The sequence below is a fragment of the Apiospora phragmitis genome (assembly GCF_038363925.1).
Source record: "Apiospora phragmitis strain CBS 135458 chromosome Unknown utg000002l:1.0-5516284.0:1.0-5523493.0, whole genome shotgun sequence".
Lineage (NCBI taxonomy): Eukaryota > Fungi > Ascomycota > Sordariomycetes > Amphisphaeriales > Apiosporaceae > Apiospora > Apiospora phragmitis.
This window is the reverse complement of record NW_027117400.1, coordinates 247,011-272,689: the sequence shown is the minus strand read 5'-3', so window position 1 is coordinate 272,689 and position 25,679 is coordinate 247,011. Positions and strand designations below refer to the sequence as shown.

The 25,679-nt window shown below is 56.3% G+C and overlaps 11 protein-coding genes across 11 annotated transcripts; 5 read left to right on the top strand and 6 right to left on the bottom strand.

Moving 5' to 3' along the window:
* Positions 1 to 361: 361 nt before the first annotated feature.
* Positions 362 to 1,947, top strand: PG994_000978 (aminotransferase; the record flags this gene model as incomplete). The annotated part of the gene is made up of 3 exons (XM_066852387.1): positions 362 to 481; positions 697 to 757; positions 845 to 1,947. 3 exons carry the CDS (start codon positions 362 to 364, stop codon positions 1,945 to 1,947), a joined length of 1,284 nt encoding a protein of 427 aa, XP_066720528.1.
* A 642-nt stretch (positions 1,948 to 2,589) lies between these two features.
* Positions 2,590 to 3,824, bottom strand: PG994_000977 (uncharacterized protein; the record flags this gene model as incomplete). The annotated part of the gene is made up of 2 exons (XM_066852386.1): positions 2,590 to 3,582; positions 3,681 to 3,824. 2 exons carry the CDS (start codon positions 3,822 to 3,824, stop codon positions 2,590 to 2,592), a joined length of 1,137 nt encoding a protein of 378 aa, XP_066720527.1.
* Positions 3,825 to 4,275: 451 nt separating this feature from the next.
* On the top strand, positions 4,276 to 5,052 carry PG994_000976 (mitochondrial 54S ribosomal protein bL28m; the record flags this gene model as incomplete). Its single annotated transcript, XM_066852385.1, has 1 exon — positions 4,276 to 5,052. The coding sequence occupies one exon, from the start codon at positions 4,276 to 4,278 to the stop codon at positions 5,050 to 5,052; it is 777 nt and encodes a 258-aa protein (XP_066720526.1).
* Positions 5,053 to 5,461: 409 nt separating this feature from the next.
* Positions 5,462 to 7,807, bottom strand: PG994_000975 (Tryptophan synthase; the record flags this gene model as incomplete). The annotated part of the gene is made up of 6 exons (XM_066852384.1): positions 5,462 to 6,217; positions 6,285 to 6,535; positions 6,562 to 7,225; positions 7,261 to 7,490; positions 7,564 to 7,654; positions 7,757 to 7,807. The coding sequence occupies 6 exons, from the start codon at positions 7,805 to 7,807 to the stop codon at positions 5,462 to 5,464; spliced, it is 2,043 nt and encodes a 680-aa protein (XP_066720525.1).
* Positions 7,808 to 8,766: 959 nt separating this feature from the next.
* PG994_000974 (serine carboxypeptidase) lies at positions 8,767 to 11,073 on the bottom strand (the record flags this gene model as incomplete). The annotated part of the gene is made up of 5 exons (XM_066852383.1): positions 8,767 to 9,828; positions 9,895 to 10,045; positions 10,119 to 10,709; positions 10,769 to 10,881; positions 10,945 to 11,073. 5 exons carry the CDS (start codon positions 11,071 to 11,073, stop codon positions 8,767 to 8,769), a joined length of 2,046 nt encoding a protein of 681 aa, XP_066720524.1.
* Positions 11,074 to 11,881: 808 nt separating this feature from the next.
* PG994_000973 (uncharacterized protein) lies at positions 11,882 to 13,087 on the bottom strand (the record flags this gene model as incomplete). Its single annotated transcript, XM_066852382.1, has 5 exons — positions 11,882 to 12,002; positions 12,133 to 12,237; positions 12,377 to 12,490; positions 12,536 to 12,867; positions 12,944 to 13,087. The coding sequence occupies 5 exons, from the start codon at positions 13,085 to 13,087 to the stop codon at positions 11,882 to 11,884; spliced, it is 816 nt and encodes a 271-aa protein (XP_066720523.1).
* Positions 13,088 to 14,874: 1,787 nt separating this feature from the next.
* PG994_000972 (uncharacterized protein) lies at positions 14,875 to 15,097 on the top strand (the record flags this gene model as incomplete). Its single annotated transcript, XM_066852381.1, has 2 exons — positions 14,875 to 14,949; positions 14,978 to 15,097. 2 exons carry the CDS (start codon positions 14,875 to 14,877, stop codon positions 15,095 to 15,097), a joined length of 195 nt encoding a protein of 64 aa, XP_066720522.1.
* A 235-nt stretch (positions 15,098 to 15,332) lies between these two features.
* Positions 15,333 to 17,108, top strand: PG994_000971 (HET-domain-containing protein; the record flags this gene model as incomplete). Its single annotated transcript, XM_066852380.1, has 1 exon — positions 15,333 to 17,108. One exon carries the CDS (start codon positions 15,333 to 15,335, stop codon positions 17,106 to 17,108), a length of 1,776 nt encoding a protein of 591 aa, XP_066720521.1.
* Positions 17,109 to 17,658: 550 nt separating this feature from the next.
* On the top strand, positions 17,659 to 19,484 carry PG994_000970 (uncharacterized protein; the record flags this gene model as incomplete). The annotated part of the gene is made up of 4 exons (XM_066852379.1): positions 17,659 to 18,285; positions 18,375 to 18,780; positions 18,856 to 19,060; positions 19,133 to 19,484. 4 exons carry the CDS (start codon positions 17,659 to 17,661, stop codon positions 19,482 to 19,484), a joined length of 1,590 nt encoding a protein of 529 aa, XP_066720520.1.
* An 85-nt stretch (positions 19,485 to 19,569) lies between these two features.
* PG994_000969 (uncharacterized protein) lies at positions 19,570 to 21,728 on the bottom strand (the record flags this gene model as incomplete). The annotated part of the gene is made up of 4 exons (XM_066852378.1): positions 19,570 to 20,130; positions 20,553 to 20,993; positions 21,052 to 21,139; positions 21,208 to 21,728. The coding sequence occupies 4 exons, from the start codon at positions 21,726 to 21,728 to the stop codon at positions 19,570 to 19,572; spliced, it is 1,611 nt and encodes a 536-aa protein (XP_066720519.1).
* A 2,602-nt stretch (positions 21,729 to 24,330) lies between these two features.
* PG994_000968 (uncharacterized protein) lies at positions 24,331 to 24,660 on the bottom strand (the record flags this gene model as incomplete). Its single annotated transcript, XM_066852377.1, has 1 exon — positions 24,331 to 24,660. One exon carries the CDS (start codon positions 24,658 to 24,660, stop codon positions 24,331 to 24,333), a length of 330 nt encoding a protein of 109 aa, XP_066720518.1.
* Positions 24,661 to 25,679: the final 1,019 nt, after the last annotated feature.

The window sequence follows — 25,679 nt, the reverse complement described above, 5'->3', positions numbered from 1 at the left end:
ACCTCTTTTTCTTGGGGCAGATCGGCTAAGATATGGGCCTGAGAACACCCGCTCCAATGAAACATGTGAAGGTGTCTGGAGACGGCGCTCAACAACGATGTTCCGGCCGGACTAGAGGAAGCTGTCGCCCCTTACAGGGCTGATCCCTGCGCGCCAACTGTGCTGTCATCGTTCGATGGCGTAGAAATTGAGGATTGAATTATTCTGGAGCTTCCGATCTGGCCCATTGCACCCCGTTAGTCGGTCGAGTCATACGATTTATAAAGAATACACCTGCATTCTTTTCCTGTATCCTCCAAACATCCCATACCGACATTGATACTGCAGCCCACGCCCGACTGTGGTCTCTGTCTCCGTCACGATGCTCTCTACTCTGCGTGTCGCAACCCGCGGTGCCGCCGTCGCCCGCCGCGCCACTGCTTTCCGCTTCCAAGCTGTGCGAGCCGGCTCGACCTGGGCCAACGTGCCCCAGGGTCCTCCCGTGAGTTGTCATTCGCTGCATTTGTTGACATATACCTACTATTAGATGCGCTGACTGACATGCTGCTTCCAGGATGTAAGCTTTTTAACTCGATTGCACCTGTGTCACTTTCCGACGTCAATGGCTAACCTGAACCTTCCTACGCCCGAAAGGCCATCTTGGGTAAGACAACAAAATTGCTCAGTCAAGCTCGACTCCACACAAGCTAACCGCAGCTGCAAAAAGGTATCACCGAGGCTTTCAAGGCCGACTCCTTCGACAAGAAGATCAACCTGGGTAAGTGAACCACACTCAAGATCCTCTTTTCCCGAAGCTTGTGCTCCAGACCCCGAGACTGACGTTTTGCTCGTTTTCCCCCTCCAGGTGTCGGCGCTTACCGCGATGACAAGGGCAAGCCCTACGTCCTCCCCTCCTCCGTCCGCGCCGCCGAGCAGAAGGTCGTCTCCAACAACCTGAACAAGGAGTACGCCGGCATCACCGGCGTGCCCGAGTTCACCAAGTCCGCCGCCGTCCTCGCCTACGGCAAGGACTCGTCCGCCCTCGACCGTCTCGTCATCACCCAGTCCATCTCGGGCACCGGCGCCCTGCGCATCGGCGCCGCCTTCCTCGAGCGCTTCTACCCGGGCGCCAAGAAGATCTACATCCCCAACCCCTCGTGGGCCAACCACGGCGCCGTCTTCAAGGACGCCGGCCTCGAGGTCGAGAAGTACCGCTACTACAACAAGGACACCATCGGCCTCGACTTCGAGGGCATGCTGGCCGACCTGAAGGCCGCGCCCAAGGGCAGCATCTTCCTCTTCCACGCCTGCGCCCACAACCCCACCGGCGTCGACCCCACCCCGGAGCAGTGGAAGGAGATTAGTTCTGCCGTCAAGGAGGCCGGCCACTACGCTTTCTTCGACATGGCCTACCAGGGCTTCGCCTCGGGCGACACCAACAAGGACGCCTTCGCCGTCCGCCACTTCGTCGCCGAGGGCCACAACATCTGCCTGGCCCAGTCCTTCGCCAAGAACATGGGTCTCTACGGCGAGCGTGTCGGTGCTTTCTCCATCGTTGCTGAGAATGCCGAGGAGAAGAAGCGCATCGACTCGCAGGTCAAGATCCTCGTGCGCCCCCTGTACTCGAACCCGCCCATCCACGGCGCCCGCATCGCGGCCGAGATCCTGAACGACCCCACCCTGTACAAGCAGTGGCTCGCCGAGGTCAAGGAGATGGCCGACCGCATCATCACCATGCGCGCCCTCCTCAAGGACAACCTCGAGAAGCTCGGCAGCAAGCACGACTGGAGCCACATCACCAGCCAGATCGGCATGTTCGCCTACACCGGCCTCGACGCCGCCCAGATGGATTCTCTGGCCAAGGAGCACAGCGTCTACGCCACCAAGGACGGCAGAATCAGCGTCGCCGGCATCACCAGCGAGAACGTCGGCCGCCTGGCCGAGGCCATCTACAAGGTCAAGGGTTAAAAGCTGCGATCTCTTTCTCTTTTAAGATAATGCGGCTATTTTTGACCAATGAGAGATGTGCTATATGAAAAGTCACTTTTAAAACGGGGCGGCGTTTTCTTTTTGATTGACCGACAAAGATGTGACGATACCCCCGGCACAACAAAACGTCGATCTTGTACCTGTATGCTCGGCCTCGGGTTTGGGAAGAGAGGCGAAAAAGAGTCGAGACTGGAAAGAAGGCTGCCAGACTCGGATCTGGTTTAAAACGTGCCTGTGCATTGGATCAGGCCCCATCATCAATCAATGCTAGACCGTTAGATAGAAATCGGTCTCCGTGCGGTACGTCTTCGATGTACCAACAACCAAGATTCTTTTCCCAAAAACCATTGCGCTTTGGATATCGTGCTTATGACCCAGGCTTGTAGCCTACATCTCTGCAACTGAGCGGGCTCATGAAAACGTAGTTCGTATTAAGGTAAGCATTGCCTAAACGCCACTGCAGGCGAGAAAATCCCGATCGCAAATTGTTAAACATGACTTATCCCAACGCTCGCTTTCCGTACAAAACGACTTGAAACTCCTTCGCTAGTAAATACTCATGCTCGGACCGGAATGTTTGTTTAATAATGCCGAGATGCTTTCAGCTCCGACCCAACCGGTCTAAGTCGGCTTGGATCTCCACCAGCCTGCCCTCCATCTCGCGCCAGATCCTCGCCATTTCCCGCATCCTCCGCTCCTTGATCGACATTTCCTCGTCCTCGTCACCATCATCATCTTCTTGATTGCTCTTTCCGCTTCCTCCAGGTCGGACACCGTAGTCCAGGAGTTCCCGCTCCCGCACCCGCGACGCGTCCTCAGCCGCATCTGCGCATCCCGGAGATGGCGCCGGTAGTTCCGGAGAGCGCCGCCGGCACCCGTGGGGTAGACCTGCCCTTTGGTTTCGACGAGCAGCAGCCGCAGCGAGGCGGCCCAGAGCGCGGCCTCGAGGCAGGCGCGCTGGCTGCGGAGGGCGGTCGAGTGGGCGGCGGGGCCGTGCTTGGCCTCGAGGGCGCGGACAAGGATGGCGAGGGCGTGAGCGTGCTGGTCCAAGTGGGCCAGGAGGGCGGTGGTGGTCCGGAGGCGCGCGTCGGTCAGCTCGCGGCGCGTCGTGGCGTGTTGGGCGAGGAGCGAGGAGGTGCTGGTGGGCAGGTTCACGGTGTGGCGGTGCAGGAAGGAGGCGTTGGTGGTGGGGTGCAGGACGCGCGTCAGGGCGACGGCTTGAGTGGTCAGGTGCGTCGAGAGCAGGGCCGCGAGGCCGGGGAGGTGCGCCGGGAAGCGGGAGAAGGGCGGGGTGCTGAGGAGGAGGCGCAGGGCCGGCTGGGGGGACAGCGCGGGGCGCGGGGCCTTTTCGAGGAAGTCGGGGAGGAGGAGGAGGAGGTCGAGCAGTTCGGGTGGGAGCTGCTGCTGTGATGACGAGCCTGCTTCTCCTCCGGTCGCCGCGGCAGCTGGGTTTGAGGAGGCACGGGTGAGGTGCGACCTTGTCCGCTGGTGCTGCGGGATCATCTGCTTTGGTGCTGCTGCTGGCTGGGAAGCTGCAGACTGGGGAGTTGCGGTGGCGATGGCCTGCTTGAGGAGATGCTGTCGCGTCGCTCTTAGACGGTACTCCTTTAGTTCCTGCAGTTTATGTTAGTAAGAAGAACGAACCACGACGAAGAAGAAGAAGGAAGCGAGGGCATGTATGTCATTGGTTCTGTTTCATTCATTATACTCACTCGACGGACGGCGTCACGCTGCTCGGCGGCCGCATCCTTCTTGGTGGACCCGTCGGGATGGAGGATGTCGGCGGAGAGGGACTTGTACAGCTTCTCGAAGTCCGGGTTGTCGGTCAGGACCGACTCGTCCACCGGAGGCAGCATGATGGTTGAAACCACTGCTTGTGATTTTTGGTAAAGCCCAGTCTCAAAATCTCAAGTCAACCAATCCTTGATGGGCAGTGCGCCTGGCAATTAACTTCCTCCCCTTCTTTTTGTCGGTGAGTACGTCACTTGATGCTGACGATCCCCCCCCCTGATAAGTTGTTGAAGGTCCAGCCAGGCACGAACGAGTCGCCAAGTCAGGTGATTCGTGATTGGCCCAGAGATCCTGCCATAGCGGGGGCTTGCAGTAAACCGACCTGGACCCACCTAAAACTGACGGGCCGTCCATCATTCCAATCCAATTGCTTCCCAAAATCTTCCAGAGCAAGCAAGCTTCAATTCGAGTAGTCGTCGATTGTGTGTCGCCGAGCGAAATCCCCGACCGACTACCACCCGATTCAAGCGACCACGACGGCAACCAGTGTCAATTGAGTGACACAAGACCGCCACCATGGCCTCCCTACGCCCCATAACGTCGCGCTGCCTCTTCGCAGCAGCATCACCAACCATCACACCCACAACCACAAGTGCTGCCGCCGCCGCCGCATCCTCCCAACGACGCACCTTCACCACCACGACCCCCCTCCACCGCCAAACCCCCACCCACCTCACCGTCCCCAAAGACCAAATCCCCGACTACCCCTACGGCCCCTTCCGCACCTACAAGCAACGCAACGTCGGCCTATACGGCACCTCCAAAATCCGCTTCGGCAACACCGTGGCCGCCAAGTACCACCGCAAGGAAGCCACGCACTGGAAGCCCAACCGCCACACGAAGCGGCTCTGGTCGCCCTCCCTCCATATGTTCATCCGGACGCGCCTGACGACCCACGTCCTGAGGACCATCGACAAGCTCGGCGGCATCGACAACTACCTGCTCGGCGCCAAGGCTCGCCGCCTCAAGGAGCTCGGCCCCGCGGGCTGGCGCCTGCGCTGGAAGGTCATGCAGTCGGCCCCCGTGCAGGAGCGCTGGGCGCGCGAGCGCGAGGTCATGGGGCTGCCGCCCAAGGCGCACGATTTGTTGGTCGCGGAGCAGCAGGAGGGCGGGGGCATGGCCGTGCCCAGCGTCGAGCTGATGGGCGAGACGGACCGCATGCTGGCGCAGGAGGAGGAGTTCGTGCTGGGCGAGGAGACCGAGGCAGGCGAGATCCTGGTCGAGGAGGTCAGGGTGGCGGCCACGGAGCCCGCCGACCCGAGTGCATCGTCCCAGACGACGAATACGGCATAGAGTCAAGTGGTCCTTTTGCTTTTGGCACCCATCACGCAAAAAAGAAGAAACTCTCAGACCATACATACACAGTTGGGATGGAACATGTACGAAGTGTGAACACTAGACCAAAGACTAAAAGGGACAGATAGGGTGGCAAGCAAGATATGGCAACATTGTACTACTATATTTTTACTCTTGTACAAATCGGTATCTCGTGATATGATGTCTCCTGAAAACCATAGGGGATCTCAAACTCCCAGATGCTATTCGAATGTCAGGACCAATGCTTTCATCTACGCTTCTATGGTGTTTTTCTTTTCTCTATTCTCTTTTTCTCCGTGTGTGTTTGGTTTCTTTTGACCCCCACGAAAATGCCCCTATCTAGAACCGCAAGTCCCAGCCGATCTTGGGCCCAATAGTAGGCAACTCATCCGCCACGCTCTGCACGTCCTTGTCCCCGCGCCCACTCAGACAAATCACCACGTCCGAGTCCTTGGGCATGGTCTTGGCCAGCTCCAGCGCCCCCAGACGCCGTGCGCGCTCTCAGGGCCGGGATGATGCCCTCGAGCTGGCTGATGATCCGGAACGCCTCGAACGCCTGCGAGTCCGTCGCCACGACGTACTGGGCCCGATCCGAATCTTTCCAGCTCGACAGCTCCGGGCCCACACCGGGGTAGTCCAAACCGGCCGAGACCGAATGCGTGTCCTGGATCTGGCCGTGGCTGTTCTGCAGCACGTACGTGCGCACGCCGTGCAGCACGCCTTTGGTGCCGGCCGACAGAGTCGCCGAGTGCCGTGGCGTGTCGATGCCGTCGCCGCCCGCCTCGACGCCCAGCAGCTTGACGCTCGGGTCCCTGCTGAAGGGGTAGAACATGCCGGCCGCGTTGGAGCCGCCGCCGACGCAGGCGACGACGGCGTCGGGCAGCTTGCCGCGCTTCTCCTGCATCTGCTTCTTGGTCTCGTCGCCGATGACGGACTGGAAGGTGCGCACAATGGTCGGGAACGGGTGGGGACCGATGGCGGAGCCAATGATGTAGTGGGTGTCATCCAGGTGCACGACCCAGGATCGCATCGCTTCGTTGACGGCGTCACGGAGCGTCTTGCAGCCGGCTTCGACGGCGATGACCTTGGCGCCCAGGAGGCGCATGCGGAACACGTTCAGGGCTTGGCGGCGAACATCCTCCTACAGAAGGGGTCAGTATATGTACATATGTATAGCTTGTCGCAGAAAAGAGACGGTGACAACGTACAGCACCCATGTAGACGGTACACTCCATGCCGAACTTGGCGCAGACCGTGGCAGTCGCGACACCGTGTTGTCCCGCACCCGTCTCGGCAATGATCTTGGTCTTGCCTAACCGCCTCGCCAGCAGAATCTGGCCCAGCGCATTGTTGATCTTGTGGGATCCAGTGTGGTTCAGATCCTCACGCTTCAACCAGATGTTGGCACCGCCCGCATGCTCGGTCAACCGTTCCGCCAGTTGCAGGTGGCCCGGCCGACCTATCCAGGGGTAGTATGACCGGAACTCCTCCCAGAACTCGGGTTGTCCTTGATCTGGTTGAAGCCCTCCTCGAGCTGCTGCAGGCAGTCCATCAGGGACTCGGGCACGAACTGGCCACCGAACTCGCCGAAGCGGTCGGGGATCTTGCCATGCATGGCCGCCAGCTCCGCCATCAGGTCCGTGTCGTCGTTCTCAGTGATGACGCCGCTCACCGTCACGTTCTCGCCGCTGGGCTCTTTGGCGACGGACATGGCCTCGACCATGCCGACCTCGCGGGTCAGCCCCGTCTGGGGATCGCCGGTGCGGCCGCTCACGTACGAGCAGTACTCCTCGACGGCCTTGGGGCCCTGGCCCTCCTCGGCCTTCATCAGGGTGGTGACGATCTGGGAGCCGATGACGACGCCGTCGGCGATGGCGGCGACGCTCTGGAAGTGCTCGCGGGTCGAGACGCCGAAACCGACGGCGGCGGGCTTGTTGCCGCTGTACTTCTTGACGCGCTCGAGCAGTTTGGGCAGGTTGGCGTTGAGGGTGCCGAGGGCGCCCGTGACGCCCTGGCGCGAGACGACGTAGATGAAGCTGTCGGCGAGCGAGCATAGGATGCGCATGCGGGTGTCGGTGGTGGAGGGCGCGATGAGGGGCACGTAGGAGAGGCCGCCGCCGCTGCAGAACTTGCGGAACGAGACGGCCTCCTCGGCGGCAGGTCGCAGATGATGAAGCCGTTGACACCGGCGGCCTTGCAGTCGCGCAGCAGGCCCTCCTCGCCGTAGGCCAGCAGCGGGTTGTAGTAGCCCATCAGCAGCACGGGCGTGGTCAGGCCGCGCTTCCGGGCGTCGCGGACCATCTCGAGGGTGGAGCCGATGGTGACGCCGTGCTGGAGGGCGACTGTGTTGGAGGTCTGGATGGTGGGGCCGTCGGCGATGGGGTCTGTGAAGGGGATGCCGAGTTCGATGACGTCTGGAGATGAGCGGGCGTGTCAGTGCACGAGGCGAAGACTTGCATACAGAAGGAAAACTTCATGAAAAAAGACATACCAGCACCACCTTTTGCATGCCCAACATGACGTCGGGCATGGCCTCGGGAGTGGGATATCCTGCCGTGACATAGGTCACCAGGGCGGCCTACCACGCAAAAGGTCAGCTGGGCGTGTCGTAGCAATTGAAGAAGTCCAAATCGAAGCCATTGGCGTTGGTGACTGCGGAGAGGAGAAGGCCACAACATACACGGTTCTGGGCCTTGCAGCGCTGGAATGTCTGCTTGAGGTGATCGGCCATGATGTCGGTGGTGACTCTTCGGTTGAACTGCCCCGCGATGGCTGGTGTGGAAAGTGGGATGGCGGCTTGCTTGCAATCGTTGTTGGACAAGAGGTTCTGATGCGTCTCTTATAGATGGTATATCGAGTTGGAGCGGAGCCAATTTACCTTGCTTTTGGAAATGAATGTATAAATTGTTGTTGAGTCACGAAGTAAGTAGTGGCCCAGGCAAGATGTCGCTTGTCTTTCTTTATGGTGGGATGCGAAAGCGAGGCGGGGCGCGGCGGCGACAATTAAAGTGGGATGGCCGATTAATTTTTTGCAATGTTCGACGTAGTCATTGTGCCCCGCGATTCGGAACGAGGCGATCAGCATCATTAGCTGGCAGACCATACAACGGGATCCCTGGCAACTTTAGCCGGCCTCCAATCCCCGGGTACGCATTCCTGAGTGGTCAATTGAGTTCATTGCCGCTAGACAGACTGTTGGATGGCTGGATGCATCGCACATTGCATGTCCAGATGCGGTACAAATCTGATGACTCGGCAAACCATCTTCCAGTCCTGATGTGGTTGGTAAGCTGTGCAGCGGCGATGTCGGGGGCCATTTTACTATGTAGGGACTGCATTGCTTACCACATCAGCACATCCATGGGCTGAGCTAGAGCTAGAGTAGGTAGCTGCAGGGCCCTTATCCCTTAATTAAGGTTCCCTTGGTTGCTTGGCCATGAAACATTTGCGGTGAAGTCATACAGGTCCCGTCTTGTCCCTATTCAGCTTGAGGATTTCACTGCAATTTGAAGATGCAAGTCCTGGTTCATTCTGCCGTTTACGTCTTCTCCTGATCCAACATGTTCAGCTTTCGAATTGTCCTTCAACCAGAGTGAGTGAGTAGACCTTGGGAGTTAAGCAGCAAAATCGAATTGACTCGGACCTTGCATGAACCAGACATCATAGGTGGCTAGTTGTTGCGACATTACCTCAGAGCTCACCCATAACTTCCTGACTCTCTTCTCTTTCATCCACCGGGAACCCCAATCCACTTTCTTCTTCCTCTCCCTCTTTCTCATCGTCGTTATCATCGAGAATGTCAACCACGTAGTAATCCTTCACCACGACCTGCCCCTTCTTGACCTTGTCCCACACCTCGGTCGTGCACGTCGCCGGCTTCAGGATATAGCACCGCGGCACCGGCCACGCCGGTGCCACATTCTTAATATGCCACGTGTCGGCGGGCCCCTCGGTGACCAGGTCGTCCGTGACGCGCCGCCGCCCCGTCGCGATATCGCGGTCGAACATGGCCCGCAGGAAGACGGCGTACGCCGCCGCCGGCTGATAGCTCGGCACCTCGTGCCCGGCCTGGAACACGCGCGTAAAACTGAAGTGGCCCACCTGCCGCGTCATGCCCGCGACGACCTGCTCTTTCTCGTCCTTGTCCCTCCCCAGGGACAGATGCGAGGCCGGCACGTAATCCGGAGACGCGGCTAGCATGGCCTCGTACCCCGCCCCCGCGAACTCGGCGGCCCGCCTGTGCGGCACCGCGAGGCTAGCCCGCTCCCCGCCGACCCAGTTGCACGCGTAGTCGCGGTCGCCGTAGACCATATGGACCTTGACGCCCGCATCGAGCAGTGCGCCCGCCGCCTCGAGAAAGCCGCCGCGCAGCATGTCGTACGTGCGCGAGAAGTCGCTGGACACCGCGGCCGAGTGCTCCGAGTAGTTGACGGGCACGCCCAGCGCCGCCAGCACGGGCGCCGACGCGAGGTAGCCGTACAGGTGCGGCGGCGGGAAGGGGTCGCGCAGGGGGTGCGCGATGTCGTAGAAGCCGCGGTCCTCGGCGTAGTAGCGCCGGATCGTGCGGACCCAGCAGTCGTCCTCGACGCCGCGGCAGGCTTCTTCTTCTGTGGCCGGGTCGTCGCGCTTCTTCTTCTTCTTCTTCAGGGCGGCTTGGCAGTCGGATACCCGTTGCTGGCAGCCGTCGGGCTTGGTCCAGATGTGCATGAGCTCGTCATAGATGCTCTGGTTGAAGGCCTCGATGCCGTACGTCTGAGGAGCCAGGCGCGGTTAGCAAGCTGTCGTGTTATGGGCTCCGGCGCGGTATTATGCTCTCACATTGTTGTATGCGAACTGGATGTTCGATTCTCCTTGCACGGCCATGTCTAGCAAGCCATTGATGATCCCAAGTGTGTCCAAGTGAATATAGTGAGCCCCCTGCTCCTCCGAACTTCCGTTGGCAATCTTCTCGTTCTGCTGCTGGAAGAAACTGGTGACAGAGTACTGTCAGATTTGCGGTGGTCATCTTCGATTGGGCATAGCATCATGTGCGCCTCACTTACTTCATGATCCCCGGCCCATAGTGTCCGCCATAGCTCTCCGTCCACAGACTGACGCGGCCATCGGCCGGCTTGTAGTGGGGGAACTCGAAGAACCAAGTCTGGGCGAAGTGCCACAGGGCATGGGCCGCATGGGCCGTACTGTTTGCCGTCTGGGCGAGGTCCTGGCTGGCAAAGGTGCCGTAGTGGCTGGTCAGGTTCGTCTCGGGCAGCGGCCCGTCGTCGGTGAAGTTGGCCGGCACCACGAAGAAGCCCCCCTCGTCGTCCAGCTCCCAGGTGCCGTTTGTCGGGACGTCGTACGAGAAGCCCACCTGGTTGGGCTGGTCCAGGTAGAGCATGTTGACTTCGTTGTTCCAGCTCCAGGGGTTCAGGTACGTCGTCTTGGAGTCGTTCGCGATCCGGCATGGTCCGTTCTCTACAGAGGAGATGAAGTCAGACAGCCGGCTACGGTCATTTTGTTGCCTCCATTGGTTTCCCTGAAGTACCTTACCTTCGAGGAGTCCCATCATGGATGACCCTCCTGGGCCACCGTTCAGCCAAATGGCCAATGGCGAATTGGCAGGATCACTGCGGGCCTCGAAGAACCAGAAGAACCTACATGTTCGTAGTAAGTCCCACATACAAGACGACGACGGGGTTGAGAGTGGGCTTACGTGTTGATGGGGTAGTTTTGGGCCTCGCCACTGCCATCGTCAAGCAGCCCGGGAGGCAGATGAACATAGCCGGAGTACGACTTGACGCCCGGCGTAGTTTCGCATATCTCAGGCTGCGGGGTCAAATTTCAATCAGTGAGGGTGTCACCAAGGAAGTCAATGAGTCTCGCACGTACCTCTTTGTATGAAATCGTCACTTTCTCATGGAACCTGGACTTCAGCCATTTCACCCCCTCCCGCTTGGGTGGAAACTGGGCGCTGGCGAGACCGAGCAGGCCGCCGAAAACGAGTTGCTGTGTCCTCATGGTGTTGTGTGCTAGATGGATGCATCAAGTGTGAGGCATCGCGACGAAAGAGCCTCTTGACTTTATCAATCGCCAACCGTTGGGCCAGCCTAAAGTGGCGCGTCAACGGCCGCCTTATTCCGACCTCGAACTCCGAAACAACCTGCCTCTTGTGGTGTAGCGCGGGGTTTACGCGACGCCCGCTGCGTAAGCAAGGAAGTGGATATACGATACAACGTTCTTTGATGACGATTGCTGTCCTATCTAACCCAGATGCCGTAACTCTGGAAGGTGATGCCTGCACCGGTTTTACTTTGAGACAAGAGTGAATGATCACCCCGAAGATGCGGGACATGGCGGTAAGGTGATCGGATCAATCCCCGGCTGAACAAAACCCATTGACGAATACACCGCTCGTCGGCTTCATAGCAAATGATTAGGCACACATGATGGTATAATTAATGATAATGCAGAGTAAGTGGGAATAATTCCCGTTTACTTAATCTCCACCCCGTCATCGAGCTGGAGGTTGGATGATCAGGGAGGAGATAACCGCATTTGAAATGCCTGTTGTGAGCCACGAACTTGACACAGCTTATGTAGTGGAATATCTAATAACGACTGGTATTGATCAATTATAAATCTTGCCAATTCCATGGCATTATATATCTCCCGATATCTCCGTCGCGGTGAGAGCCCGGATCGCATACCATTCCATCAGATGTTACGGCATAGGTTGTCCATTCCCATTTGCTCTCAATTTTGATATGTTGTCTCGCTTTCGATGACCAGATGTATGCTGGTCCTTGAACCTCTCCTTGCATAGAGTTCAGACACTCTCGAACCGAGCAAGGCCGTGGTCGTACATATGAATTGGCGGGACAGTATGAAGATTCTCAAGCTGCAGGTCCGGGGAGCCTTTCTCATCAGAGACATTCTCATAAGAGTGCCTTGAGAAGTAATGCACTATGCTGCGGAGCCCCTGGCCTTTCTTGAAAAGGGGCGCGAGCAGACTGTATGCCGGATGGTCAGCTAGATGTCCGGAACCGAACCCGAAACGGGTCTCCGAGGGATACATACGGAAGATCGGCTACGATGATGGAGAAGCATGCTTCGAGGATAGACCAGACAATCACGTTGGTGACGGAGTCGGAGTAGTTGTAAGAGGGATCCCCGTCGATGAGCCTGTAGATGGGTTCCACCCTTATAAAACACACCAGGCGCACGGCCGAGCCGAACGCGACACTTGTAAGAAGAGCTGAGGTTAGTAATACTACAATATCAGGCAGTAGCGATTGATAACGGAGATAGGGGGCAGACTTACAAGGCACCAAGGCAGAAGATGGCGCCGACTTGTATCTTCCGCTTCCGGCTCAGCTGGAGCGACGAGAGCACGGGGAAGGGCAGCGTGAGAATGGCGAGATCCAGCAAGATGTCACTCGCGCTCATACAAGTTCACATGGCTCCCCCGTTCCAGCGGTACGGCGAATCGGCGGGCAAGTTCCACTCGTTGCTGATGGGGGCGCGCTTGAAGACGATGAGCAGCACGAAGACGACGGTCCAGGCGCCGCAGAGGCCGAGCAGGACGGTGGCCGCGACGTTGAAGCGCGGCTGGGTCGCGAAGACCTGCTGATAGAAGAGCAGGACGCCGAGCTTGACGGTGCCGATGACGAACGTCGCGACGATCTCGAACGACCACATGAACTTGCGGGACGACACGACTTGCGCGCTCGCCGCCGAACCGTTTTTCGGCACCTCGATGCTCGCGTTCATGGCCGCCCACTCGGTCGCTACGCAGAGCGCGAACGTGATGATCTGATCATGTTGAAAAGAAGAGCAGAATAGTTCAGCAAGCTGATCACGTTAACCCCTGCGCCTCAGGTACGCTTACCGAGTTTGCTATGATGATGTAATCATTAAGGCGCAGGCGGGACCGGGTGATGCGCCGGGCCCATATCCATGCGCCCGTAAGGAGAAGAGCCAGTATAGAGAAGAGGATGCTGGTGATGAGGATGGCTCGTCCGTAACTGTTCATCTTCTCGAACACTGAAACCTATGATGGTCTTATATGAAGAGGGTAACTTTGGACTGGGCAATGAGCCTTCACGCCTTGATCAAAGAACGGGGGTACGCACAATATATTATGTCTCAAAAAGAAACCCAGTGCTGAGGGTTATAATCATACAAACTCCGCTAGGAATCACTCTGGGTCGTCACGGCTACATCCTACTCATGCCAGGTGGGTAGATGTTTACTTATATATGTATTTACCCTAGTTAAGCAACCTTGCTTCGCAAATTGCTGGCGTTCGTTGTGTGATGAGAAGGAAAGTGGTGAAATATGCGTACATGGAGGGTGGTAATAATTCACAGCAGGTAAGACAACAACTGACCCCAACTGCGCGATGCTACACCACCCCAATTAGAATATGTAGAGTAACCTCAAAAATCAAAGATTGCTTCGGGGCTACACACTCAGCTACTACCCCGGCTAGCCCAGCCTGGTCGCCTTTCACGGTTGTGTGATTGCTCCAAACGATCGGCCCCTTTCTCGTCCCCATTCGGCAAATCGAACACCAGCACGCGCAGCCATTCCGGTCTGACGTGCTTATATTTTAGCTCAGCCTAATACTGCAACGCCCGACTATTTTGTATAAAACGATCAGCGTCTGCTGTACGGGACTGGGAATCTGATACGCGGGAGTAATGCAAACCATATCTCATTCGTTGCCCGGGTTTTAACAAGAAATCGGCTAAAGGCAAGGCACTCTTTGACTTTAGCACCAGCAAAACACCCATAGACTGTAAGGGCTGGTTTCTCAATCTCAAGTTCCTGCATTTGACTGCTTCGAGTATGGAGGGGCGCTTGCCTTCATACTTCCAAAGAACCCCTGGATGAGTGACTAGGTAGATACCTACTAGATAACCACAAGTTGGAAGCATCCCAAAGGTTGACAGTCTGGGCTTGGGGCTGAAAGAAATGTATTGAACTGTGTAAGTAGTGCTTTCCGCCCACTTTCCCAGAAAGACATGAGGGAAAAAAAGAAGGAAAGAAAACACCAAAAAGCTCAGCCCAGGAAGTCGTCGAGCCGCCCCGGGTGGGGCTCGAACCGTCAACCTGGGCCTACGAAAACCCCTGTGCCCGGGGCACGGTGTCCGGGGAGGGGCGTCCCCCTTCACCCGGACCGGGTTTTCATCCTCACCTTCGACTCACCCACTCGGCCCACGCGGACAGGCCAGCCTATTGACCAAGCGAGTGAGTTCCCGGTTCGGTGAAAAAATCGACTTTTATTAGGCCTTACAACCTACAGCTCAAATTGTCATGTTGCCCCCCCCTTTCCAGCTCACCGGGCAACCGATGTCAATGCAACTCCAGCTACTCATGGTTCTTGATCTGCAGGAGCCAGCGCAAATATCCGTTACTCCCTGGCCGCAACAAAGTAGTTCGATTCTTTCCATCAGCCTCCTCGGCAAATCCCGTGGCCGATTATCGACCTTGTCGTTGTGGTGGATGAGGAAGTGAGAGCTCGCTTCTAAGAACGCCAACCGGAAAGTGCTGCCAAAGTTCATTGTCGTCATCGTCCGCCCTCCCCGGTAAGCGACTTTTGGGGTTTATTCCTTCTTCTTCCAGTGTTTATTCCTCATTATCCCAGTGTCTCAAGAGGAATGGACTCACCGTTTATTCGAGGAGTTGCCCATGTTCCCTCCTGAGACATCTCGATTATCCCAAAAAGAGTAATACTAACGCCGAGAGTCGATCGGATTCGGATAGAACGGTTCGTTCCGGAGAAGCGCCCGGCCACCTCGTCGTCATCCCCAGCTCATGGCGCGGCTGCAGCCGAAGTCCAAAGTCCAGAGTCAGTGGGTTCCCAAGACCAGCGAAGCAAAGGAGGCAGTAGTGCGAGCAGTATTATTATGATGTACAGCTCGGTCCCCGCCTGATGGCGCGAGCAGCGCCGGCGCCGCCGCCGCCGCACGCCAAGACGGACCTTGACGCCGGTCGGGTCGATCCCCGGCGAACCAGCGCAAGAAGGCAAGCGTCTTAGCTATCCCCTTATCGTGTAACCAATCAGAGCATTCCCTGATGTGTGCGCTACTGCTAGCTGCATGAAAGCTGAGAATAGACGCTTGAAAGTTGAACTATTGACTCCACATCTCGGCATCAGCTAGACTACCAGGCAATTAGATCTTTCCTCCTCGGTGTCAGGTAGTTTGAAAATCATAGATATCTTCTTCTCCGCCCTGAGATCAATCCCTCCTTCCAAAGCTCTGGCACAAAGCATGGCATACTCGTACGTTTCCCTTGACCGGTCCGAACAGGTAATTAGGCTATTATACATCACACCTCGAAAGGGTTCCGCTGCAGAACTGCATACGTACCAGCTAAAGCATGTTTCGCTCGACGAGAGTCCGCAATTCGAGACGATCTCTTACTGCTGGGGAGATCCAACACCATGCCGCACCGTGCTGATCGACGGGAAAGAACTGCGGCTCCCGCGCAGCTCGGCCGCCATTCTCGAGCAGATCTCAGCATCATCCGACCAAGCTCGCGTGATCTGGATAGACGCAGTCTGTGTGAACCAGACCGACATCACGGAGCGGGCACACCAAGTGCCGCTCATGGCGCGCATCTACGCGCAGGCCAGCCGGAACATCATCTATCTCGGCCAAGGCGACGCCGTGTGCTCGAAAGCGCTGGAGGACATCCGAGCATTGAGCAGAGAGATCGACGGCCTCGGTGCGGACTGCGACGGTGAACTACAAACCCCGATCGACAAGAGCGCGCTGTCAGCTTTCTTTTGTCTCCCATGGTTCAGGCGGGTCTGGGTCGTACAAGAGGTCGCTCTGGCCCGCAGCAGCGTCTGCATACTGGGTGATGGAGAGATCCACTTTTTGGAAATATGCCAGGTCGTCTTCTCACTCTTTTTCCGCTTCTCGGTCATCAGCTTCGTGGCCAAGTTCGACGGTATCATTGGCGCCACGGTGGTTCTCATGATGAGGGGACTCCGCTTCCGGATTGCCAGTGGGCTGCCACCCGATCTGAATAACGTCTTTTTGATTTCGATGATGACCCAATGCACCGACTTGCGAGATAACGTCTTTGGGGTCCTTGGACTTTGCCATGATGGCACGGCGGGAGCTGGGACATCCTCCCTGATAGCCGTGGATTACACCAAGCCGTACCAACAGGTATTCCGAGATGCAGCCCGCCACGCCATCATGACCACCCGAATGACCCAAAGTGATGATGCCCGGCTGGCGTGCATAACGCGCTGGATATCTCATCACAGCATGGCCGAGCTGCACGACTCGACTCTGCCTTCCTGGGTTCCGCGATTCGATCGAAAGATGGACACCGACCAAGACGGCCACGCCTTGGTCGTTTTCTGCGACGACGAAGAGGTCGCAGAAGAGCAGAGCTGGTCCAGAGACTTAGGCGACCCCAACGTCCTGGAGCTTCGCGGACATGTACTCGGGAAAGTCGTGCAGATTTCGCCCGTGTTCGAGCCCGACATGTTCTCTGGCGATCTTGCGCAGCTGGGCTGCCAGCTTAGGACCATCCAGTCCATGGCGCCAGCCGGCAGATATGATCACCAGCTCGGGCGCGTTCTAATCGCAGACACGACCTACCAGACCCAGCCCAGCACGCCGGAGGACTGGGAAGGCCTCCAGAGTATGCTAGACTGCTTGGTGAAAAGCCCCGGGCGGCTCACCAACAGTCTTTCCGACGACGTTGTGGCGGACTGCAGTATTAATGGCTATGGGGACGCAGACGTATTGTACTATAGAGAGCTGGTCCAGTCATGTCGGACTCGGCGCTTCATCGTCACAGATCGCGGCGACCTAGGCCTCGCACCAAGAACCTGCCAAATAGGCGACACGGCCGCTGCGCTCTTGGTGGACTACGGCGGCACACCCTACATCCTGCACCCCAATGAAGAAGATGGCACTTTCAAGCTGGTCGGGCATGCCTATCTCGATGGGTATATGCCGGGGCGGAAGGATGAGGCCGTAAGCAAAGGCAACATCAACTACGACTGGCTGAAGATGACATGATTCAGTCGCGACTGGATTTCGCGTAATCAAATAACAATATTGGATTGGGAGTACGATCGACCATAGTACTAGTATCCGTACATAGCTGGATAAGGTATGCAAACTGAGTTTGTTAAAGCGGCATTGCTATGTACACACGTGGACGGATAGCCGAGAGCGGAGGAAACTACCAGGGGGCCTGTATTCCAGGCTCGTCCGGTCCTGTCTTTTCAAAATACCAAGAGCTTGGATCAAGGACGTCCACAATGAAATCATCGTGAAGGTCACCGCAAGTGGAGAAGCCTAGGCCTCTTTCAGGGGTTTGACACCGCCAAGGGTGGAGTATTTGACGTGGTATCTAATCAATCGTAAGTTGTCGACATTCTTATCAGATCAAAAAACTTCCACGCTAATGAGGACCCGAGGACCCCTTTGACAGCTTCCGCGGTTTCCCCGAGCCACGTGCGTATATATATATATATACATATACGCGAGGTTGTTTCCCACTTCCACCAAGGCCCTTCTTCGGTTTCATCTGTTCGAGCCTCACCTTACATCCCCCGAAAACGTCATGTCTAGCCCCATTGCTGACACGGAGGAGAAGCACGGCAAATCAGCAGACGTGTCCGTCGCCATAGAGTCGGGATCCGAAGCCAGCCGAGACGACCCACCACCAAGCGGCGGAGGAGACGACGATGCCGCCTCGAAACCGCCGCCCCCCTGGAGCTGGAAGGTCACGGCCATCGTGCTCGTCAGCCTGATCCGCTTCGGCGGCTCCTGGAGCAGCGGCATCACGGGCGCCATGAAGTCGACCCTGAAGCGCGAGCTGCGCATCGACAACCGGCGCTACGCCCTGCTCGAGGCCAGCGAGGACTTCATGGCGACGCTGCTGATCCTCGGCACGGGCCTGCTGACGGACCGCGCCGGCGGCGCGGGTGCCCTGTTCTGGGGCAACCTCGTCTACTCGCTCGGCTCGATCCTGGTCGCGGGCGCGGCCCAGGCCCGCTCTTTCCCCTTCATGATCGGCGGGCGCATTGTGCTCGCCGTCGGCGACATCTCGACGCAGATCGCGCAGTACCAGGTCTTTTCGTCTTGGTTCGCGCCCAGCGGCGGCTTCGCGTCGACGCTCGGGCTCGAGCTCATGATACAGAAGCTCGGCGCCCTGGCCGGCACGGGGTCGGCTAACGTTATTGCCGTGGTACGTAATCTGGTCTCCCGTAGTGGGAGAATGAGAGCGACTCAGGGTAAGACTGAGTTGATAAGCTAACATCTCTACCTTTCCGTTAGCGCACCGGCAACTTTGCCTGGGTCTTCTGGATCGCCGTCTTCATCAACATCTTCACCAACATCGTCTGTGCTCTCTACCTCCGCTTCGTGCGCACGTCAGCGGGCAAGTTCGGCAACGTCGTGGACCCGGCGACGGGCGAAAAGCTAAAGCAGAAGGCCAAGAAGCTCGAGGTCGGCAAGATCTTCCGTCTGCCCTGGGCCTTCTGGTCCATCATGGCCTACTCGCTCTTCACCACCAGCACCGCCGTTGTGTTCAAGCAGAACGCGACCGAGATGGCCGAGCAGCGGTTCCAGGTCAGCGCCGTCACGGCGGGCTGGTACTCGGCCCTGATGCAGTACGCAGGGTTCTTCATCGTGCCCGTCGTCGGCGTCTGCATCGACCTGTTCGGGCAGCGCGTCACCTTGAGTAAGCCACCCCACTTCCCGCCCAGCCGCCTTTTCCTGAGGGCCTATCGCTATACTTACTGACTCCCGTACTTAGTGGTAATTGGCGGCACGGGCTCGTTCATCGCCATGGCCCTTGTTCAGTGGGCCGGTGCGGTTCAAGGAACGGCGGCGGGCTTCGGTATTTACGCCGTGGTGTCCTCGTATAGTCCAACGGTCATCATCGACAGCATGCGGACTTCGCTTTTCCATCAGACCGACTTTGGTACTGCGTATTCGTTGAAGATTATGATGAACAATTCGTTAGTTATCTCTTCTTTTGTAGTTATCTCGCTCTTCCGAAAACTCACTTGCTGACCATACCCGCTTCCCAGGATCAACATCATCGTCCGCATCCTTGCCGGCGTGATCCAAGACGCGGACCACAATTCCTATAACAAAGTCGTCATCCTCTACCTCGTGCTCGCCGGCTGCTCGCTGTTCGTCTCTATCATGCTGGCGCTCTTCGCCTACTTCTCAGTCGACCTGGGAGCCCTGCAGTGGAACCGGAAGCAGCGCAACGGCCGGACCGAGCGGCTGCTCGAGATGAAGCGCGTCTTCTACGAGGCCAAGGGCGCGAGGAACCGCCTTATCTCCCGGACCTGCTTCGGCCTTCTGATCTGTCTCCTGCTTGGGGGCTGGTCGGCCTACATTTGGGGCGCCGTCACGGGCGCGAAGAAGATCTAGGAGGATGGGGGACTTGCTCCAACGGCACTGGAGATAGAGACATAGAACTGCATCATAGTAAAACGATAATATTATTATTAGTACTTCAAGTTAATATCAACCCAATACAAAACGCCCAAAAGCAACCTGAAAATCCCGATACCCAAATCCCTAGAGAAGTAAGAAGAAAGCGGAAGTTGACCTCCCGAAGAAACCTGTCGAACTGATGACCATCCGACGAGTCCTTAGTGCACAAGGCCTTGAGGGTGACGTTCGTGGAGCCCCCAGCATTTCCGTTCGTCAAGTACAACAAGTTGCCGCTGTACGCGTTCGTGTTCAGCTGTCCGCCGTCGTTGCAGGCGAGCAGCCCCCCCGTGATCTGGCACTGCAGCCACTGCCAGCTCTGCACGATGGAGGCCTCGGTGTCGAAGTAGTACGGGAAGCTGCCGGACGTCACGCCGCGGTTGACGTTGGCGTAGAGGACCGCGGCGCCGCTGGGCCGCAGGATGGCCAGGTGCTGCGAGCTGCGGTCCAGCTGGAATTGGCTGGCTTGGGCCACGTCCTGTACGAAGTACGTGTTGATCTCCAGGGCAGTGGGGTTGCTGGCCATGGCGTAGTACTTGTCGAACTGGCCGCCTTGGACTTGGAGGGTGAATTTCGCGTTGGCCTGGTGGGTGAGATGTCAGCATGAAGACGCGGTAGTAGCGGTAGGCAAGGGCAAGGCAAGGGGCAAAACATAGCTGGTCAAGTATTTACCTTTTGGCACAGGTCAGTTGGTTGGCATGCACCCGAAACACACTGGAAGTTGGTGCTGCAAACGTTCCCGCAAGCGCCGCAGTTCTTGGGGTCCGTGTTCAAGCCCGCTGGCTTGCCCGGGTTCGTCGTGTTGGAGTATGTCAGACTCCAAGTGATGGTGTAATGGTCGTTGCCTCGCCACTGGCCGTCGTTGGTGAAGTACGACTTGTCCCGGATTCGGTGTACTAGAGAGAAGAAAAGAAAGGCGGCGTGTTAGTGAAAGCAATGAGTAATAATATTACACGTCAGCAGCACGAGGGGTAAACTAGTTATGCGGGCTGCATGCAAACTTACCATGGCACAGATCTGAGCTTCCGCCACCCCGTTCTTCATCAGCATGTACGTGTTGAAGAACTGGCACGTCTGGGGCGCTCCGGTGGCCGGCGGGTGCTCCACGTTGTACTTGGTCTGGGCCTCGCAGGCAGCGGCACAAAGACTGGCGTCGAAGGGCCCGTCCGTGAACGTCTTGGCGCCCATGAAGGTGTTGGCGCCAGTGCAGTCGGATGGCGCGTTGAGGGCGTAATTGACGGCATCGCCGTTCAGCGGGCTCGTGTAACCCGCGAGAGTCCCGAAGTTCTTCTTAACGTAGCCGTTCGAGCCCGCCATGACGACCTGGAACTGGCTGATCGGCTTTCCCTTGTCCTTGGCGTTGTCCGCGTCGACGGGACCGCCCCAGAAGACGCACTTGATGGTCGTGGTGCTGGCCGGGTTGGGACAGCTGAAGTCGTCAGGATTCTATCCGATGTGTCAGACCGGGCCCCAAAAGAGCTTCGCAGTTAATTATCATACGTACCAGACTTGGATCTCGTTCGAAGTAGATGTTGATGGCAGAACACCCGCTCGTGTTATCGCACGCGGTAGCGCAGGCTTGCGTATCGTAGCTGCATATCGAATGATTGTGAGCGAAATTGACGGCGAAGTCACATGTGCTTTCGTCGGAAATACTTACGATGTCAAGGTGGTAAACCCCAAGTATCCGTAGTCATTGTTGGCGGCCTGGAGATTGGCAAAGGTCTGGACGTAGTTGTTGGGAGCCTGGGCACCGTTGGCCGCGTTGGCGAAGTCCGGCCACGAGAGAAAGCTGTCGGGCGTGTCCGGGCTCGGTACCGGCCCGGACCCGAGAGGCTGCGGTTCGCAGCCGTCCCGACGGACAACGTACAGGGTCGATGCAGGGGCCGGAACGGAGACGGGCGAAATGTATTTTCCCGCTCCCTTGCCTGCGGGTGCGGTCGGGAGAGGCGCGGCTTGGCCAGGTACGCCGCGATGGGCGGTGACAGCAGGTCTCGGCGGATGGATGGAGGATTGGACCTTGCCTTTGGCTTTGTTGCCATCGTAGTGTACGACAGCCGGCTTGCCTCCCTTGGGGACAGTGACCTTTGGCGCCTTCGGTGCAGCATCAACGACATTCCAAAGGATGGATTGGGCATTGGCGAGGGCCACGCAACCTGAGAGTAGGAGGGAGTTCTTCATCGTTGCGAACTGTATGGTCGATAACTGGGATGGTAGGAAGAAGGGGGAATGATGGAGAGGAATGCTGATGGGATGAAGATTGGATTGAACAGTTCATCGTGAAGAAGGAAAGAGGCCTTTATACTGCCTGGTAAGCCCATCCTCACGATCATTCAACATGGCCGGTCTAGACCACTATGCTGAGAAAACTGAGTTTCAGGGTCTGATTGAATACGCCACATCGGCATTATTTCTACTGACCATGTGCTCTAGTAAGTCCAATCAACGCATTCTCCTGGTCTCTTTCAGGCGCTATAGCCTTAAAGGGGAGCAGTAAACAGTGCTAGCGCAACTGGGGGCTATTGACCTTAACCCCTGCAGCGGTAGCAACGGCCTGGCCAGAAGCCTGACGGTCTATTGAATGATGTGCTGCACCTTAGTTGCAAGAAGTGCCTACGTCGAAAAGGCGAGATCCCTTTCGTGGCTGAGCCGGGGAGATGCTAGCAGGCTAGTGTTGAGCAGCCCACGGTGGAAAGCGCTATTGAGGCGTAGGGGTCGTCAAGGCTTAGCTTCAACGGGCTTTGGATCTTAGCAAGCCAGAACTTGGCACAATATCAAGTACGCCTCTATTGACTTCCATGCGTCGTGACTGCGGCTGAGGATGGATGCACTTAGTTATTGTGAGGCATTATATGCATGCTACTGATCACAAGAAAGGTAAAAGAAAGGTTCTCGGCGTGGTACACGTGTTAGCACACGTGGAACCCCTGAATCTCCTGAGCATCCCTAGTATGTTTTTGCCAAGTCTTCATCCCACTCACATTCACCGTCCTCGAGAGATTACCATTGTTGCTGAGGTTGCAGTTGCGTATCTTCCCACTTGGCCGATCTCCAAGTCATAACTTGTTCTTCCTGATATACCAGCAAGGGCTTTGCATGTGTTCTATTGCCTGGCCGACGCAGCCAATAACAAAAACTCTCACGACTCTAGCAGCTGGTGCATCACCAACTAGTATTTGTACATGTATATCGACTTGGGGTAAACAAGCAAATGTAAGAGCACAAGCCCGTACTAAGCTCCCAGATCCGTTTATTCAAACGTTACCAGCTTCTAGGCTATATGTAATAGTTCGGGCAGCTCCCTTATCCTGAGCTTGGATTTGGACGGCTATCCCACCTTACGTGCTATTTGCCAGCTTTAATTAACGAAATCTTGCTGTATATGGGCGTAATGGATGTAGGAGACATATAACTATATAGCAACCCGGTAGGGTCTTTCAAATACTCACCCAAGTACTCCTCGGGCACGATTTGGGATTATGGCGACGGATTATTCGCAATGACTGGCGCCATATGGAAACCCTGCCGAATTGAGCCATCTTTGTTTGAATCAGGCCGTCGTCTTCGTTTCGGAGTATCTCAACAGTTTAAGGGAGCCTGTTATACTGCTTCTCGTTCTGAATCGGCCCTACCACCTTACTGTGGTTGGCAACCATGGTTCTGGTCGTGTTTGCCAGGGCCACGAAGAAGACGTCGAAGATTTCATGATGGACGTAGAGTCTTCTGGTCGCCGCACACATTTGGGCCGTATTGAGAAAAAGAATCATAGTGGCTGTGCGTTTTTGGTTTGATTAGCTGGGCTCAGCCAGGAAAACTTCGGTCAGGTGCACGACGGACTTCCATGCCACGTTCATCATACAGGGCCTCCACCAGTGCCTTGGCAGCCATTGTCCATTCCTCAGGATCCTCCATCAGTTAAGTCGACACCGCCAGCTCGAAAGCTTCTTTGAATACAAGTGACTTATAGATTGATGCTCGTCGGGAGTAAAAGATGAGAGAGTTCCTCTGATTGGTGGCTATTGCTCCGTGATACGGGGGTTTGACCGGGGTTCTTTTGCATTCTGGATTCCGCTGGTACTGCGAGGCGACCAGATCTGAAGATTGTGGGAGCTAAACTGCGCCAAAAGTTACGGCACAGCATAGTTGACCACTTACAGGAAGCCTAAAAATATGCTCAGGGATACACCTCATTCGTGTTAACCGACCAAGAGGGATACCATTCAAAATCGATAGCGACAGACATTGCTAGTCCTGTTATGGTTCACCGTACTATAGATTCGGAGTAACAACATGCTGATGACTAAGGAAATACTCCGGTCGATCATAACCAGCTGGACAACTGCGGCGCAGCTGGCGCTCTCGACATAAAACGAGTGGCAATCCCTATGAAGCTGATTTTTCGAATGTATAAGTTCTTAAGAGACTTCTGCAATAGACTTTATTTATTTCCTGCGCCTCCAATAGTTCAGGGGAAACAAAACCTTTTGGCTATTGCACTTTTGAGTCCAAGAAAGCATCCAGCATGGTCGCCATTGCCTTCCCCGACGCCCATTATACACCGGTGCTGGTTCCAATACTTGCTGGCCCAGTATCAGAGCGCCCCATCACTCATAACGTCAGCGAAGTAAGTGTATTCTCATAACTTTTCCCGTCTTTGATTGCTATATGATACCACTAACCCTCTTAACCGCAGAGAGGTACAAATTGCCACATTGGCCACATTGGCAGCACCAACTGCGACAGCAGTGATCGAGGAGGCGGACATTATCATCGTATGGGTCCCTCAAGTTATTCCGCCTGTTCCGACGCCCCCAACGCCAAATATCCCTTCGCCAAACATTCCGTCACCAAGTATCCCCTCACCCAGTGTTCCTTCCCCAAGCATCCTGTCACCCCACGTGCCGACCATCAACGCTCCGTCGGCAAACGTGCCAACGCCCAATGCTCCCCTGCCGCCGCCTACACCATCGGTACCGACCCTGAACATCCCGAGCCCTCCGACCGTGAGCAGCCCCGCCCCGCCACCATCACCACCGGGGAACGGCGCATCGGGTCTGAGCGCCAAGACGGCCGCGGTCTGGGCCTTGGCGGTATTGGCGGCCTTTGTCGGCATGTGGACGGTTTAAGCAGATGCTGCAGGAGACAGATAAAGCGGAAGTTGTTATGCGTACTAGAGGGGAAATGGGAAATTTCGGGAAGTGTTTCTTATACTAAGGTGTACTGCTACCAACCACATATACAATGATCATGAAGCTTTAAACTTGAGATCAGGATCCTGTCAGGGTCAACTCCATCTATATTTGCCTCACGGCAATCATGCTTAGCGCACTTCTCATTACATCAGCCGACGGAATTTGAGAGGACTTCGGTGGTTCGGAAACGTCAACGTGGTTAATTCAGACTGCTAGTACAAGTCCCGCCTAGGGCCGAAAGTCTGGCCAGATGTCGCTGAATCACCCGACTGGAGGGCTACCTCTCATCCGTAGTTGTCGTTGGTTGGCACCACCAACGAAGCTACCGTTAATGGTGCGGCACGTCATCCTTATTACCAGGCAGCATCGGTTGTAAACAGGTATCAATATGCATGAGTGTTGACATTGCCCATGAGATCTGGCTTTTGGGGCGGGCGATATGATTGAAAGATGTGCGGCATGAGCGAAACATACCTTTCACCCCTTTTCATCATATCATCTTTGCACACTGACTTCATCAATTGACCGGAGAATTTATTAACTGATAATCTGGATATGTTGCAACCTCTTACTGATCAGAAAGATCAGCCAATCAAGCATGGCACCGCGGTGCGTCAGTCCAAGATGAGCAACTCTCAGAGAGCCAAGTTCTGGGGCACTCTCTTGATCATTATTGCAAGTCTTGCAACAGTCACCTTCCTGGTCCGCTCACGACCTCCATCCTGGGACACCAGCGATGAGTACGGTCCTATCATTGGCATAGTACGTCTATTTCTTTTCCTTCCTAGTTTGCTCAGATGCCTCTATTCTGTTATGCTCGAGACTGAATAATTGACATGGCTTACAGGATATTGGAAACGTAAGCCAAATCGCACCCTGATGATCAACCTCGTGGGCGTTCAACACCCGGACGCCCAATAGGAGAAGTACTACTGGGGAA